At 60.4% G+C, this 16930-nt stretch overlaps 1 protein-coding gene across 1 annotated transcript in view; it reads left to right on the top strand.

Annotated features, from left to right (window-relative positions):
• The window catches only part of LOC111160620 (CLPTM1, transmembrane protein), a 29290-nt gene extending 13258 nt beyond the window's left edge, over positions 1 to 16032 (top strand). Inside the window, exons 3-14 of the mRNA XM_022523832.1 lie at positions 339 to 462; positions 1672 to 1830; positions 4314 to 4431; positions 8872 to 8957; positions 9770 to 9890; positions 10466 to 10710; positions 11451 to 11544; positions 13458 to 13648; positions 13916 to 14011; positions 14305 to 14440; positions 15025 to 15192; positions 15300 to 16032. Coding sequence (XP_022379540.1) covers positions 339 to 462; positions 1672 to 1830; positions 4314 to 4431; positions 8872 to 8957; positions 9770 to 9890; positions 10466 to 10710; positions 11451 to 11544; positions 13458 to 13648; positions 13916 to 14011; positions 14305 to 14440; positions 15025 to 15192; positions 15300 to 15577 — 1816 coding nt within the window. The 3' untranslated portion in view covers positions 15578 to 16032. The remainder of the gene's footprint in view (positions 1 to 338; positions 463 to 1671; positions 1831 to 4313; positions 4432 to 8871; positions 8958 to 9769; positions 9891 to 10465; positions 10711 to 11450; positions 11545 to 13457; positions 13649 to 13915; positions 14012 to 14304; positions 14441 to 15024; positions 15193 to 15299) is intronic.
• The last annotated feature ends 898 nt before the right edge of the window (positions 16033 to 16930 follow it).

The raw sequence follows: 16930 nt of genomic DNA, 5'->3' as shown, positions 1-16930 counted from the left end.
GCGTTCTCTGACTTTGGGATTCCCCGGGGTTTGGCATACTAGGTTTCCTAGGTCTAAGGTTGGAAGGTCTGAGTCTTGCAGCCCTGTGACCACCGGGGGCTGCCGGGGGACTCACAGGGCGGGGGTCTGTGTGGAATCGGGGGCGGCACCCCAGGCATGGTGTTGGGGGCATCTTGTCTTCTCACCTGCCCGGTGACTGCCTTCTTAGGGGCCCTCCCTCCTTGGTCACCAGCCCCGGGTTAGGCCCCCAGCGTGTGCTGTGTCAGAAGGAGGTCGTGTGGGCCCACGCTGGAAAGAAAAGGGTTGGGCCTCACCGTCCGCTCTGCTCGCCTCCGCAGGATCTTCATCATCTGGGTCATCAGCAGCTGGTTCCGCCGAGGGCCGGCCCCTCAGGACCAGGCGGGCCCCGGAGGAGCCCCTCGTGTCGCCAGCCGCAACCTGTTCCCCAAAGACACTTTAATGGTAACCGCTGGCTGGGAGGCCAGACTCGGGAGACAGTTGTGTAGGGGAGGGTGTGAGAGGGTGACATGGGCCATTGGGATGGACCGGTCCCTGGTTGCTGTCAGCTGGGCACAGGTCCGGGCTTGAGGAGCTCCGGATCCGTCCTTAGCCCCTGAGACCAGTGTTGCTCTAGCAGCACCCCAAGGAGAAAGTAAATTCTTTCTTCAGGTTTGTGGGGAAGAGGGACAGAAAAGGGGTCACTCAGTTGTTAAAAAACTGTCTAATGGCATCCTCACGTAATTTATTTCCAAAGTACGTTCAGGTCTTTAAAGTTGCACAGGGAGAAGAAGAAAACAAGTTGCCCAGGGAGGTGTGCAGGGACGGGAAGGGAAGGAGTTGGGGAGAGAGAGAGTGGCAAGCTGGGCAGAGCAGCCCCCAAGAGCGAGAAGAGGGAGGCGCATGCTGTCCTGCCGGGTCCCAAGGGGCCGGGGCTTGGGGTTCAGTAGCCCCCGCAGTGAGTGCCCAGACCCCAGTAATCGAGACTTCTCCTGCCTCTCGCTTCTCTGCAGCTCTGGGAACCCCGACTGCACAGCATGCCAGTTAGCGGGGGCAACCACTGCTCAGAGGGGCTGTCCGCGGGCCTTCAGGGCTCTGTTCAGAGACGGCCACGGGTGCCTGAGAAGAGAGGGCGCTGAGGGCTGGCTCTCCATTCCCCCAGCTTTTCTGGAGTCCGTTAACACCCTCGCAGCTCTCTGCTGGGCGTTCTCTGTGAGCCTGCAGAGCTCTGACCAAGCAGGCTCTAAGAGAAGGGAGAAGACCTTTCAAGGAGACTTGATCCCTCTGACCCCAAAAATTCTACCTTTGTTTTGCTGTCTTTAAAGTAAAAATAATGGGGCTCTAATTCAGCTTGCATGCCCTACCGACCGAGCCCATCAGGTGCCGAGCCCGAGTTCTGACTGGCAGGCCGGTCATCCTTCTGGTGTTCTTTTGCTCACGGATGCCACAGACTCAGACCAGGACAGCCGTGGTGGGGGCTGGAGGGAAGAGACACTGGGTTCTCCGCCCGGGCTGCTGTTCTTCCCCGGCCCCCTCTTCACTGCCCACGCACAGTTGGTCATCTGAGTGTGCTGACCGCTGCCCCGGCTCTTGGTCTACTCGCTCTTCGGCCGCCGTCCGAGGCCCTCAGCAGCCGCCCTGAGCTCCCTCCCTGCCCTGCTCCCCTGCCCGCAGAACCTGCACGTGTACATCTCCGAGCACGAGCACTTTACAGACTTTAATGCCACGTCAGCGCTCTTCTGGGAGCAGCACGACCTCGTGTACGGCGACTGGACTAGTGGCGAGAACTCTGACGGCTGCTACGAGCACTTCGCCGAGCTCGACATCCCACAGGTGCGGGCGGCTCCCGGGCTTGGGCTCCAGGGCTGTGCTGCTCCTGCTGGAGGGCCTCTTCTTGAACCGGCTCCTGGTCCTGCAGCTTGAGTTCAGGCTCTGAGCCTGGCGCTGCTGCCGTTCCCATGCTGTGTGACCACAGGGAGGCCCCGGAGGTCTCTGGGCCTTGGGCTCCCCATCTGAAAAATATAAATAGGGTTGGAATTGGCCTCGGATCCTCCCAGCTACCTCCAAGGGCGTGTAAACCTGTGCTTTAAACCAGGAAAGGATTAGGAACTGACCTTGGGGGTGGACCAGGCAGCCCTGTTTGAAAGTAGTAGTTAATACTGATGGAGCACTTACTGTGTAGGGCATCAAGCTAGGCCGACCGGTGGGAACCTCCCTGCTGCCTTAGGAAGTGGCCCCTATCCTCTCTGTTTGACTGACTGATAAGGAAACTGAAGTACAGAGAGCTTGGGTGACATATAAGGTCAGAGATCTTGTGAGAGATTTGAACTCAGGTGCTCTGGACTCTGGCATCTCCAGGCTCAAATCCTGCTTCCTCCAGGAAGCCTTCCTTGACAGTCAAGCTCAGGCAGTGGTTCCTCTCTGGGCTTCTGCATCTAGGCCTGTGCACTCTGGGTTGTCACTCCCAGAGCTGGTTTGATCACTGTTGTGTCCCCAGCTCTGCTCAGCATGGGACCAGTACATCAGCAAATACACCAGTCAGTGAATGTGATGAATCAGTGGGTGTTGATATCTCTTTGGGGCTACCCTCTCATTCACTTCTCCCCAGCAGGTCTTCTCGGCCTCTGGGGCAGGGGGCGTGTCTGCTCCATCTGGGTGCCTGGAAGCAGGGTCTGGGCTCCCATCTTTCTGAGGCAGGTGGGATAACTCTGCCCGGAGTGGTTCCACCGAGACTTCTGGCCAGCCTCCAGAGCCCTCCCTGAGATGCGATCCCAGGAAGGGCAGCAAGTTGGTTGGTGGAAGCCGTTCCCAAGCATGCCGTTCTATCCCCCCTTTCCAGCTTTGTGGCTGATTTTATTTTATTTTTTTTTTAAGATTTTTTTTTTTTTTTGACAGAGATCACAAGTAGGCAGAGACGCAGGCAGAGAGAGAGGAGGAAGCAGGCTCCCCGTCGAGCAGAAAGCCCGATGTGGGGCTCGATCCCAGAACCCTGGGATCATGACCTGAGCCTAAGATAGAGGCCTTAACCCACTGAGCCACCCAGGCGCCCCTTTGTGGCTGATTTTAATTCACTATTTGCATTTCCCATGCAGAGCCACAGGGGAAGCACCAGGTTTGGTCAGAAGTGAAAGGGCAGGAGGGTGGGGGGTGGAGCCCAGCCAGAGCCTTTCCCGGGGTTTCTGTGGGAAAAGCAAGGCAGGCAGGGGTAACAGCTTAGGACTGGCTCCTTTGGATGTCAGATGTCAGTGGGCTGTCAGCTAGAGGGGTGGTCTCCAGCTGCATGTACCCTGTCCTGGGTGATTTAGGGAAGCTTAGTGTATACGAGGTTTTAGATCAAGAGAGTAGGTGGAGTGTGGGCTTGGGATTGGCTGGTTTGCATTTGAAAGATATGTTCAAAGGCAGGTGAGTTGTTTCTAGGAATTCAGAACCCTGGAAGGGGCAAGTCTCCCCAGCCAGCTAAGAACCCCTCCTCCCTCCCCTCACCCCATCACCCCTCCACACACAGCGTCCCAAGGTGTTAAAACAGTAAAATATACAAAATATGATGAGCACAGAGGTATGTTTAAAAGGCAGGGAAGTGAAGGGGACAAGTAAATCCAAGTTCTGAACAGAGCTCCGATGGAGGCCTCCAATCGGCCTTGGCCGTCCCCTCGGGGCCTCTGGCAAGTGGCCACCCTCTTGGCTTTCCTCATCTGTAACAGGTGGAGGTGAGACTAGTCCTGGTCCCGGGGAGATAGTAGGTGACAGGCACAGGCAGAGCGGGGGACACAGATGGGGAGAGGCAGAGCCGCACAGGAGCCCACAGGCTAGGTTCATATCCACTCATTCACCATGTTACATAATCCCTGCGTGAGGCCTGTGGCCTCGTCTAGAAAACAGGGGTCGTCACACCATGCAAAGTGTCAGGCTTATGTGCGTCAGTTGCACAAATGTGAGCGTGCTGGGTTTGGTAGGGACCACCTGAAGTGCCTGGAGTGGGGCCCTGGCCTTCATTTTACTGTCAAGTGGGGTGATTACTGGCGTTTATCGACCTTCTGGGTGCTCTCGGATAGTCTTCCCAGCGCTGCTTACCTGCAGGGCACAGGCAGGCGTGGAGGCCCGGCTGGGCAAGGTGGAGCCTAGGGTTCCCACAGCCAGCGTGTGCTCCTTCTGGGACTCCAGTCTCAGCGGGTCTGACGTGAGCAGTTTGCTCAGTCGCTCAGCTCCACGGCCCACCCAAGCGCTCAGTCCCGGGGAGCCCGGGGTGGTGAGGCTGTGGGGCCTGGCACCGGGAGGGGCTTCAGCGTGTCCTTTCTCCCTGTTGGCCCGCCTTGCAGAGCGTGCAGCAGAATGGCTCCATCTACATCCATGTCTACTTCACCAAGAGTGGCTTCCACCCAGACCCCCGGCAGAAGGCCCTCTACCGCCGGCTCGCCACGGTCCACATGTCACGGAGTAAGCACCCCTGCTGTGCGGTGGGGACCCCACCCCTCACCCCACCCAGTGCCAGGCCCACCAGGGCAGGTGGGAGGCCCTGGCCCAGGGAGGCTGGGGTTGGTGGGCTGGGCTCGAGCCCCATCTACCCTCTGTGCCTCTGTGGACACCTATGCGTGGACGGGAGAGGAGGCAAAGAGCAGGCAGAGAAAGGGACTGTTGAGGGGCAGGGGACTGTGTTTCTAGAAGAGCGGGGCTGGCTCATGTTCGCTGCTGGGCCTGGTCAGAGCAGATACTCAAGGATGGTCTGTGAAGGAACAACAGAAGGAGTGAGCAGGGCAGACAGGAGGGCCTCGGCCCTGCTAGATCCAGTGTGAGGTCTGTAAATGCGTCTGTGTACCCCGGACCGCGCGAACACAAGCTGCGCAAATGTGCCGCCATTGGGGGGCCTTGTGCGGAGGAGCCTGGCTCCCAGGTGGCCCGTTCGGCAGGTCCCGTGTGAGGGCACTGTGAGGGCCGTGTAGCCAGACGAGGTCCGCCCTTCTCTCTCTGGCTGGCCCCTCGGCCATCCCAACTGTGAGCACAAACCCCAGGGACTGTGAGTGACCCCAGGAAGCCTTGGGTCAGGGCGAACCGTTTGCGACCTCTGACGTGGCCCAGCAGCGACCAGGGGTTTTCTCTGCCCAGAGCATTGCATTCCGTTTCATCTGTTCTTGCACAGCCGTGGTTCAGAATTCAAGTAATTCAACAAGACTGTGCAAGTCCTCAGTCTTCTGTTCACCCCTCGCCTCCCCGCTGCCGCCCCACCCCCCACAGCCACCGCCCTCAAGCTCCCTCGCTGTTTCTCTGCTGCGTAACCTCCGGAGCTCCCCCGGACCAGCCCATACTGCAGTTGCTTGGTTTTTCAGTTTGACGTATTTTCTCTGGACTTCCCCCTTTGGAAGAGAGAACCCCAACCCAGGAAGGCGATTTTGAGGAGCTAAATATTCAGTGTTTAGGTGCTTTGGAGCACGTGGCTTATTGGCATTGGAGTCCTTTTCCCCTTCCAGTCCAGCTTCTCGTTTGGATCAGTCGTGGTCATGTGCTTTTCCTCCCTCTTTGTCCCTTAGTCCACTGTCTCCTGACTGGCAGCCCTGGGGGGTCTCTCCATGCTTGAGTTTCAGCAGACCTAGAGACTCAATCAGCGGTTCCTTCAGAAAGTTCCCGTTGCCCTGCCATGAATCCCGTATGCCCGCCTTGCTTTTGTTTCCTTGCGCCTGGGGATTTAGTTGCCATTCCTCTGGCTGTTTCTGTGCGGGGCCGCGATAGAGGTGGCTCTGCTCGGGTGGGTTAGGCCTTCCCTAATTTGGGGGATATAAAAATATCTCAAAGGATGATAATTTTTTCATTGTCCTCTGTAGTGGACAAAACAAACAGTTGGTGAACCTGTATCAGCCTCCACGGCTGGTCTGGAAAAGTCCCCTGTGTGTGCCAAGCCCTCTTCTATGAGCGTGTCTGTGGGCTGTGATCTCTGGGGTGATCTGCCCAGCTGGCTTCCATTGGCGGGGTCTGTAGGCAGAGGCGAGCACAGCCGAGTGTGGTTTGCACGGGTAGTCTCCACAGCCACGGTCCCGTGAGCAGCGTGGCGCGGGGATCCTGCTTAAATGTGCCTGATGCCTCAGAGGTTGCCTTGGCCATGACCCAGGGGAGCGGCTGCTCCCTGGCATCCCATGTGCCCCCGGTCGATGCCACTGTTCTCTTCTGTGGTTCGGCCTTTGGTGAGCATGGTCTGTAGCAAGGCGTGGTTGAGGTCACATTCACGGTCAGTGTGACACATGTTGACGTGGTCTGCAAAGGAGGATCTGCAGCCCCTGGACCCGAAAAGCCCACTAGGATCCTGCAGGCCTCCTCCTCCCGTTTCTCAGCTGGGACCTCTTGGAGCAAGACGTGAAGAGACTCGTAGCTGGCCACACACCGAGTCCAGAGGGAAGAACGAGAGTATGGGATCAGAGAAGCCCCGTTTCTCCCCAAAGGGCCCGTAGTCAGTGCCTAGAGCAGCATGGTCCCATAGATACAACGCCAGCCCCGCACATCCATTATGCACTCTAGTTAGTGGCCATTGAAGTCAACATGTTGTCATTTCAACATGTAATCAGTGTAAAAAATTAGCGAGATACCTTACATTCTTCTTTGCATTAAGCTTCGAAGTCCACTATATGTTTTGCCCTCACAGCAGATCTTGGTTTGGACTAGCCACGTGATCAGTGTCCGTAGCCTCATGGGGCCACGACTTTACTGGCTGGTACGGTTCTAGAAGCTGTAACTCCGAGAAAAGGCGATTCTTCCCCCTGACAGAAACCAGGTCCACCTCATGTTATAGTCCAGTCTGAATGCTCCCCAGTTGTAGAATGTTTTCCACTTGAGCCAAAGCCTCTCTGCTCCTGGGGCTTGGCTGCGCACAGCTCCTCCCTTCCCCGGACAGCCTCTCCCAGGTGTGGAACGGCAGCAGAGTGCGTCCCCCTGCAAGGTTTCCTCCAGGATGCCCACCCTCTGATGTTTCCTGTGCTCCCCGGAGGTGGGGGCAGGGTCTCGCATGAACAAACATGGTAGAAGTGGGGGGTAGCATTCATGTTAACAAGAAAGAGCAGCATGCCCTGGGCTGAAACTGAGGCCCAATTCCCGGAAGCATTTTTTAACTTGAGCTCATCCATAGACTCCAAAAGCCCCGAGTCCTGGTTCGGGGTTGGGGGTTGGTGGGAGGGATCTGGGCCCTGTGGTTTGCGGAAGTGTGACGGGCAGAGACGGGCAGAGACGCTGCCTGGCTGTGCTCTTCACAGTGGTCCTGCCAAGAGGGGGTGGTGCTTTGAGCCCCCCTCCCCAGAGGAGGGACTAAAGCTCAGGGAAGTGACCTACTCACCAGCTTCCCTCAGGGAGACAGAGCCAGGATGTGACCCCGGAGCCCCTGCTCCTGGCCAGCTCCCTTTCCCATTTCCCCACCTCTCCCGGCCCCAGAGGCCTTGGTTCATCTTAGCGTAAGGAAGAGCTGAAAAGTACCAGGCCAGGGTGGTGGCGGGGAGATGGGACGTAAGCAAGTACTGGCCTCCTTTTCCTGGCAGGTGTTGGTTGGCAGGGTGGCGGGGAGCCCGTAGCCCACCTGGCCCCCACAAGAGGAAGTGCGGCCCGCTCCTGGCTCGGGAGTCACTGTGCAGTATTTCTCACATTGGTGGCTTGGGCCTTGTCCAGAGCTGTCCGCAGTTCTGTTATTCATGGGTTCTGTTTGTCAGTCGTGGGGTTCACAGACTGGAGCAGGCAGAGAGCAGACAAGCCAGCTGATGGGGAGGCGAACTTGGGTCCGGGATAAAAAGTGGTGAGGGAAGGGGCACCTGGGTGGCTCAGTGGGTTAAGCCTCTGCTCAGGTCGTGATCTCAGGATTCTGGGATCGAGCCCCGCATCAGGCTCTCTGCTCAGCAGGAAGCCTGTTTCCTCCTCTCTCTCTGCCTGCCTCTCTGCCTGCTTGTGATCACTGTCTGTCAAATAAATAAAATCTTTTTTTTTTTTTAATTTTATTTATTTGACAGAGATCACAAGTAGGCAGAGGCAGGCAGAGAGAGAGGAGGAAGCAGGCTCCTGGCCAAGCAGAGAGCCCGATGCGGGGCTCGATCCCAGGACCCTGGGATCATGACCCGAGCTGAAGGCAGAGGCTTTTAACCCACTGAGCCACCCAGGCGCCCCTAAATAAATAAAATCTTTAAAAAAAAAAGTGGTGAGGGAGATGGAAATGGTGAGTGGGACGGGCAGGGAAGCCTGCAGAAGAGGAGCAGTTCACCAGGGACCAGAGGGCTTTGAAGGAGCCCACCGGGAAGGTTCTGGCCATGGTGGATTCGTGCCAGGGAGATGGAGCCACACCTCCAAAGGCCCAGGGCTGGCAGATTGGAGGAACGAGGTGGGCAAAGAAGGAAAGTGGTCAGTGGGGCCATGGTGAGCATCGCAGATGCCCTGCTTGGGGAGCGGGAGCCTTCTGGGCTTCTGGAGCAGCAGGACGTGAGCAGACACTTTGTTTAAGAGAATGGTTGTTTGTATGGAGAGCAGGTCATGGGGACAAGAGCGGCCACCAGCAGTCTGGTGAGGACTGTGGCCGTCGGGAGGGGGACCCCGTGGCTGGCCCACAGTGGGGCCCCGTTGGTTGGAGGAGTGGCTGGAGGTGAGACGCGTGCTGCGGTTTGTCCCTGGAACGGCCAATGGAACGTTTGGAGCAGATTCTGGAGAGAGGAGACGCCAGGTTTTTGCCTGGGGCAGTTGGGTGGGTGTTGGTGTCCCTGCCAAGGTGGTGAAACGGATGGGTGGGGTCCGAGAGGGCTGCTCAGGCTCTCCGGCCCCGTTGCTCTCCCCTTGTTTTGGGGTGCAAGAGGGCAGCCAGGAGACGAGCGAGTGGCTGGTGCCAGCTCTCCTGCCTGCCCTCTTGCTTCCGCCTCCCTCCCACAGTGATCAACAAATACAAGCGCCGGCGATTCCAGAAAACCAAGAACCTGTTGACGGGAGAGACAGAAGCCGACCCAGAAATGATCAAGGTGAATGTGAGCGGGGCCGCGGGGCCTTGGGCAAGCATCTGGGCCCTTCACAGCCCTGCAGCCAGTCCCCGGGGTCCCCCTTGGGCGCTGCCATGGAGCAGAGCCGCTGTGGAGGCTGAGTCAGGCTGCCTCACCGGCAGGGGTGCATTCTCCTCTCGGGAAGCTGGGTGGGAATCTGGGGCGGCTCTGGGCGAGGGCGTGGCAGCCAGCAGCCACGCAGCAGGCGCTTAGGTGCTTCCCACCAGCCCCAGCAAGAAGGTCCCGTCACTGTTCCATCTTCAGACAAGGAGACTTGGCCCAAGTGTCACATCCAGGATGCGGTGGGCCCCAGAGCCCAGGCTCAGTCCGGCCCAGAGCTGGGGGCTGATAGTGAGCCCAGAGCAGGAATCCTACGTGGCAGGCTGGGGGCGCTGGGGTGTGAGCCTGTGCTGGCACTGAGATCCTTCCTTTCTCCATGGCGAGGGGAGGGACGGGACGGGAGGTGTGGCCCCCAAGCACAGGTGGCATGTGGGTCCCACATCCATGCTGTCATGAGGCCGGGCTTCGCAGCCTGGCATGTGACCCTGTCCACATCCTTGGGCCTCAGTGTCCTGCTGTGTTAGGTGGCTGGGGGGAGGGCATGGGGAGATGCTGTGGAGGCTGGCCTGGGGATCATCTGGGGTAAGCCCTTGGCTAGCTGTCGCTGTGGGGCAACCATCACTGTGGGGGTTGCCCTTCTGCTGTTGTAATGTCACGGGAGCCTGCAGGGAGAAGCGGGAAGGTGCCTCGGAGGCCTCCCTCCCCCAACCCCGCCTCACCCCATCTTCCCTCAGAGGGCTGAGGACTACGGGCCCGTGGAGGTGATCTCCCACTGGCATCCCAACATCACCATCAACATCGTGGACGACCACACGCCGTGGGTGAAGGGCAGCGTGCCACCGCCTCTGGACCAGTGTGAGTCCCCCCCACCCCCGGGCCCCAGCCCTGACTCCCAATGCGATCTGCCCTGGTCCCTACCCCCCCCCGGGGTCCCTGCCTATCCCCCCCCTGCCCCCCCCCCGGCACTCCTCTGTTTCTCCTCCCCCCCGTACTTCCCGGTGACCTCCACACTGACCCCCGGGCACCCAAACCCATCCTCTGGCAAGTCTCACCTGGCCCATGAGCTGTGGCCGACTTTGGAAGTCAGGACAGCGTCCCTGAGAAACCTGGATTCCTGACTTCTCTTACAAAACCCTAATATGTGGCCATCGCAGGGCAGCCGTGGGTTGGAGCTGAGCCATAGACAGCCCTTTCAGGTGGGGCCTGTCCTGCCCTCTCTACCCTGTCCCCTCCATGGAGGTCAAGCAGCTCTTCAGCTCCCTATGGTGTAGCTGAGAGGCATCCCCTGTTTTCTGGTCTCTGTCAGAGGTCCCCAGGGACATCTGAATCTGCCACCTTTGGCCTTGGGGGCCCAAGGGATGTCTCCACCCTCTTGGGTGCCAGCGGCCTCCAGCCCCGCTGAGCGGTGCCCCTGCCCCATGTGCCCGCAGATGTGAAGTTCGATGCTGTGAGCGGGGACTACTACCCTATCATCTACTTCAACGACTACTGGAACTTGCAGAAGGACTACTATCCCATCAACGAGAGCCTGGCCAGCCTGCCGCTCCGCGTCTCCTTCTGCCCGCTCTCGCTCTGGCGCTGGCAGCTCTATGCCGCCCAGAGCACCAAGTCGCCCTGGAACTTCCTGGGGGATGAGCTGTATGAGCAGTCAGATGAGGAGCAGGACTCAGTGAAGGTGAGGCTGGATGGGGGCTTTCCAGCCCCTTCTGGGCTGCACGAGGGGAAGGGGAAGTGGCCCGCCAGCAGCCTGGGGACCTCCAGCCCAACCTCCCTGCCCAGTTTCACAACCTCCCGGGCCCCCTCCCCACAGCAGGCCCCGGCTGGCTCTGGCGGTCCTGTCTCTGAGGCTTTCTGGGGACCTCCTTATCATCCTTGTCATGGCTTTTCTGTCGGCTGAGCCAGGCCTTCAGGTCTGGAGCTGCATCCCTGTCCCCACCCCAGCCTGTCTCCTTGACCCTGGGCTCTGACTCCGAGTCTCTGCTCTCTCTTGCTGCGTCCTTGAATATCTTCTGTTCCCACCTTTCTATTGGCCTGTGACTGTGATCTGGTGACTCGTCTGTGTCTCCCTGAGCTTGTTTTTGGGGCTGCGTTTCCAGTCCTCACCCTGGCTGTCCCTTCATCTGTCTCGGTCACCCTGCCTCTCGCCCCGTCAGTCTCTCCACCGCCCCCCCCCCCCCCCCCCCACCCCTGCCTGTCTGCACAGCACTCGCCTGGCCCTCCGTGCCCCTCTGCCTATCCTCACCCTCTGTCCTACTGACTGGCATGCTCTTTCCTTCCCTGGGGCAGCCCCAGGGCTCAGGGCCTCTGGGATCCAGGGGAAGGAGAATGGGGCTGGCTAATGAAGGTGCGCAGTGGTCAGCTCTGGGCAAGGGCACAGCCGTGCTCACAGGCCTCGCCCCCCACCCCCACCTCCAGGTCGCGCTCCTAGAGACCAACCCCTACCTGTTGGCGCTCACCATCATCGTGTCCATTGTGCACAGTGTCTTTGAGTTCCTGGCCTTCAAGAACGGTAGGGTGGGACCCTGGGGCCAATGGGAGGCCATGGGGGGCTGGGGATAGGAGGGTGGGGGGTGGGGCTTGCCCTCTATGTGGGGTCTCTCAGCCCCACTCTCCAGAGGCCTGAGGAGCTGGGGAAGGTAATGGCCCTGAAACTCCCAGCCCAGAAACTCCCATCCTGCGGGTGTGGCGCCAGGGAAGGAGCTGGCCTGCTGCTCTGGCAGAGTCTGGGATGGCGCCACCAGGAAGCAGGGCTGGGGAACTCCGAGGCTGCGATCAACCAGGGAAGCCCCCGAGCCTCTCCTGCTGCCCTGCACAGCAGGCTTTTCTTTGGGGGAGGCCCCTCAAGGTTGAGTGCATGGGGCCCACCTGAGTGGGGTGGTGACAGCCCTGTCCCCAAAAGGCCCCTAGGTTGCAGAGGCCAGCAGTGCTGATGGCCAGCATTTGAGGGGGGCCTGGCCAAGTGCCAGGCATTGTTCTTAGCACCCTCGTGGGTCAGCTTGTGGCGTCCCCATGGCCCTGGCCCCGCGAGGAAGCCTGTCATTGCTTCTGTGCTTGCAGGTGAGGAAGCGGAGACTCAGAGAGGGTGGGTAACTTGCCCACAGTCTCACAGGTCCCAAGTGACAGAGCCAGAATTGGGACCCAGGAGGGGGCTCCAACACCCACTTTCCCCCTCTAAGCCTGTGTGGTCCACTGCGTCCTTCCCTCGAGAGGCACGGGTCTGTGGGAGGCCTGTTGCGCTACAGCGTGTGTGAGGAGCAGCCCTCATGGGTGTACGCGTTATTAAGACAATGTTGCCGCGATTGAGCATCACCTTCCAGAAGTTGTTAACATCCAAACTGGACAGTAGGCGGTGCCGCCCACCGGGAGGGGGGGTGTTGTTAGCTGTGCCTGGCCACGCCTGCTGACTTCCAGCCAGGTCGCCTGTAGTCCCACTTCCTCCTGAGAGACAAGGGCACAGAGGGTACGGTCCCTCACCCGAGGTCACCCAGCGGGGGCCTGGGCTGCTGGTGCCTTTACACCCTGTGCTTGTTGCCTCCCTGGTCTGAGGTGGGACTCATATCTACCAGCCTCCAACAGAACTCCATCTCCAGATCCATTCTTCCCAGTCAGGACTTGAGGGGGGCTCTAGGAGTGTCCCCCTGAGGTCTCCTCAGGGCCTGATGGTCTGATGGGGGGTGGGGCAAGCCTGCTGAGTGTGTCAGATCTCTGGAATAGGAATCAGAGTGGGTGGGCGGCCTTGCACGCGTCACAGAGCCAGCCCTGTGTGACCCTGGGCCTGGCTCTACTTCCTCAAGGCAGGCATTGTGGTGGGCTGGCCACCGTGGCTGCGGGAGTTGGACAGCGCTGGTACCCGCTTTGGCCCACAGGAGGCCAGGACTCAGAGAGGGATTGCCTGGCCCTGTGGGTGGGGGTCCACCAGGGGCACAGGAAGGAGGTCTGGTTGGGGACCAGACGTTAGGACCTTATCTGCACCCCAGGAGTGTCTGAGGTCCTTCTGGATTTCAAAATGGTGGGCTGGAGGAGCTGGTCTCAAAGTGCACGTCCCAGAGCCTCCTGTCCAGGGGAGCATGGCACCAGGTGGACAGCCTGGTTCTGGGGTTGTGCGCACCTGGCTCACATCCAGATCCTGCCAGGGCGGGCTCTGCAACCTGAGGAACGGGGCTTCCTTGACCAGCCTCTGCTTCTGGCGTGTGGCAAGCACAGGACATGGCAGGGGCAACCGTCCCTGTCCCTGTCCTTGCAGCCACCATCCTGTCGACTGCTCTGGGTGGCGCCTTCTTCATGGAAGGGGATGGTGGTGTGCACCCCACCCCCTTGGCAGACCCAGCGCCATGTTGGGGTTCTGAGGAGGACGGGACCTGAGGGAGCTGTGGGAGGGACTCGGAGGTGCCCCAGCTCGGCTTCACCCCAACCCTTGCGCAGATATCCAGTTTTGGAACAGCCGGCAATCTCTGGAGGGCCTGTCCGTGCGCTCTGTCTTCTTCGGCGTTTTCCAGTCTTTCGTGGTCCTTCTCTATATCCTGGACAACGAGACCAACTTCGTGGTCCAGGTCAGCGTCTTCATCGGGGTCCTCATCGACCTCTGGAAGATCACCAAGGTCATGGACGTCCGGGTAAGGCCGGGCCACTGTGCTGTTGTGGGGGCCGCCGGGGGCTTGGAATGGGGGTTGTCTGCCCCAGCCAGACCCTGGAGCTGGCCCCTGGGGGTTTCCCAATGCCTGTCGCACTCCCAGGACCAAGGGGATTTTCGCACCAGGGGATTTTTTGGGTCACTCGTGGGGCAGGGGAACTGGGAACAGTGAGGAAGGGCAGGGGCTTGAGCTGGCGTGGGAATGTGAGCCAGGGTGGCAGCTGACCACGGCCTCCCTCCCTATCTGCAGCTGGACCGGGAGCACAAAGTGGCAGGACTCTTTCCCCGCCCAACATTCAAAGACAAGTCCACGTACATCGAGTCTTCGACCAAAGTATATGATGATGTGAGTGTCCCCCACAGTGGACCCCCGGGAGGGTCTCCAAGCACCCACACACCCCAGACCAGGAGAGGGGCAGTGGGTGGGGTCCAAGGCATCTGCCTGCCGACTGCTGAGCCCGTCCATTCTTTATGGCCTGGGTCACACCCTCCAGGGTTCCGGGCCTGCTGTGTATACTTCCTGTCCAAGTCCAGAGTTCCCAGGGCCACCTGGAAATTCCCCTGGTCTGGCCTGCCAGTCTAGGTGTGGGTGGGTGAGGGTGGGAAGCAGGGGTTCCAGCCCCGCCCTGTGCCCCACAGATGGCGTTCCGGTACCTGTCATGGATCCTCTTCCCGCTCCTGGGCTGCTACGCGGTCTACAGCCTCCTGTACTTGGAGCACAAGGGCTGGTACTCCTGGGTGCTCAGCATGCTCTATGGCTTCCTGCTGACCTTCGGTGAGCAGCCCCCCGCCGTGCTCGGCCCTCCTGCGTGGGCCAGATTCAGCAGCACACGTTCCCCGGTCCACACTGGGTCACGCAGGGGGCCAGCTGGGTCCTGTCAGCCGGGCCCTGCCCTCCTCGTGCTCCTGGTCCCATGCGGGAGAGACTCATCCCCAGACGGGGACGACCCCGGGTGGGCAGGGGTGGCACGTGAGGAGCCTCGGGGGGGTGCTCGGCCTAGTGGGCTGGGGAGGACTTCCATGAGGCCATGCATAGTGCGTTTCAGTCATTGTCCTCGGGGCCCCTTCAGAGTAGACGAGCGGACAGGCATGTTGCAGCACATGGCAAGTGCCACGAGGGGCTAAAGTTAAGGGGGTGGGGAGACCTCTCTTGGGAGATGGTATGCACATTGAGGCCCAAAAGATGCCCGGGGGGCTGGTGAAGAAGCTGCGGTAAGATGTGCCTGGGCACGGGAGCGGCTGGGCGGGCAGGGCAGCCAGAGGACAGTACAGGGACAGAGACCGGATGTGCAGTCAGAGAGGTTGGGGGTCAGGGCACCCCTTCCTCTGCTCATGGGGCTCCTGCCATCATCACCGCAGGCTTCATCACCATGACCCCGCAGCTCTTCATCAACTATAAGCTCAAATCCGTGGCCCACCTGCCCTGGCGCATGCTTACCTACAAGGCCCTCAACACCTTCATCGACGACCTGTTTGCCTTTGTCATCAAGATGCCCGTCATGTACCGGATAGGCTGCCTGCGGGACGGTGAGGGCTGCGGGGCGAGGGGGGCGCCTGCTCTGGCCTCGGGGCTCAGTCCGGGGCTGCCGGGCGGGCCCCTTCCCTTCACACAGCCCCCCTCACCCTGCCCCCAGATGTGGTCTTCTTCATCTACCTCTACCAACGGTGGATCTACCGCGTCGACCCCACGCGGGTGAATGAGTTTGGCATGAGTGGCGAGGCCCCGACGGCAGCCGCAGCAGTAGCAGGGGCCCTTCCACCCCCACCCGCCCCGGCCCCCACCACAACCGCCGCCGCCGCCAGGGAGGAGGCCTCTACGCCCCTGCCCGCCAAGCCCACCCCAGGGGCCAGCTCCACCAGCGAGCCCCAGGAAGCCCCTCCAAAGCCAGCAGAGGACAAGAAAAGGGATTAGCCGCCCCTGGTCGTCCTCTTCCGCTCCGGCTCCTGGTGACCATCACCCCTCCCCCTGCTGCCCTGGCCCCCTTCGCCTCCCCTCCCTGTCGCCCTTTCCCTGGACAGATCGGGCCAGGGCGGCGGGAGGCCCCCCTCGGGCCGGAGCCCAGCGTGTGTCGCAGGGGCCGGGGCAGGCCAGGGCACGTTGTCTGTGGAGGCGCCGTCTGTCCGTACGTTCCTCTGTGTTTCTCGCCATCTCACCCTGCCTGCCCAGCACCATTGGGAATCATGGTGAAGCGATGTGGCGTTGCCCAGGTTGGGGGGCCCGGCGGGGGAGCGGCTGGGGCCCCTATGTGGGATGCCCACGGCCATTTGTCATCTTGTCCCTTGTCCCCTGGCCACGCCCCTCCTCCCAGACCACCGCCCTTTAACACAGTCTGGATTTAATAAATTCATATGGGTGTTTAACTTAAACTCAGCAACCCCCCTTGTGCCTGCCTTCCTCTCCAGCCCCCGGGGGGTAGCTTCACCCGGGCTGGGGGTGGCTCTCATTGGGTTTGCGAGGGAGACCTGCAGGTTGCAGGACACAGTAAAGTGGGAGACAGGGACCGTCGGGGCCAGGCCCTTCTTACCCTTCTCTCCCTCCCAGTAGCCTTCTGGGGGGCTTCTGTAACTGTCCCCATTTTGCAAATGTGAAGCTGTGCGCTGGGGCCTTCTTGTACAATGAGGCTGTGTCTGGCCGGCCGTGGCTCAGAGCCCTGCCTGTGCCCACTGATTGTCTCCTGGCCTCACGAGTAGACACCCGCTGTGCTGATCATTTCCCGTCAGAATGACTTGTTCAGCGGGCCCCACACACTGGACACATAAACCTTGCTTCTCTGGGCCTATGAGCTCTCTGGCCAGGGTACAGTAGGGGTATCGGGGCAAATCCTTAGGCAGAGGGGTGTACCTGGCTGTAGAGCTCTCGACCTGTTGGGGCAACCTGAGCATCCTCGGGGCTGCCTGCCCTGAGGACCTGGCCAAGACCTTAGTGCATGGCACGCGTGTCTTCCCAACTACCTGGGTGCTGGGACTGTTCGCCCACTTTATAGATGGGACATAGGTCTCTGGGTGTCCCTGTGTTCCGAGGGGCTGGGGCCCCGTGTTTCCAGATTTACTGTTCTGGGAGGTGGCCTCATCAACACTGTTGGGAGAGGAGGCCCCGGGGCTGAGGACCACACCAGGGCCCAGCTGCCACCCCGCCCCGCAGAGCCCGGCAGGGAATCCAGGAGCTCCGAGGAGGCATTAGCACACACACAGCCCCGAGCCCCACGTGTACACACATAGGACAGTGGGCTCCTCCTCGCCTCAGGTAGCCAGGGACCCACTCTGC

This window comes from Enhydra lutris, unplaced genomic scaffold, assembly GCF_002288905.1.
Source record: "Enhydra lutris kenyoni isolate GAN:26980312 unplaced genomic scaffold, ASM228890v2 scaffoldscaffold77, whole genome shotgun sequence".
In the NCBI taxonomy this organism is placed as follows: Eukaryota; Metazoa; Chordata; class Mammalia; order Carnivora; family Mustelidae; genus Enhydra; species Enhydra lutris.
This window is presented reverse-complemented; position numbering and strand designations above follow the sequence as displayed.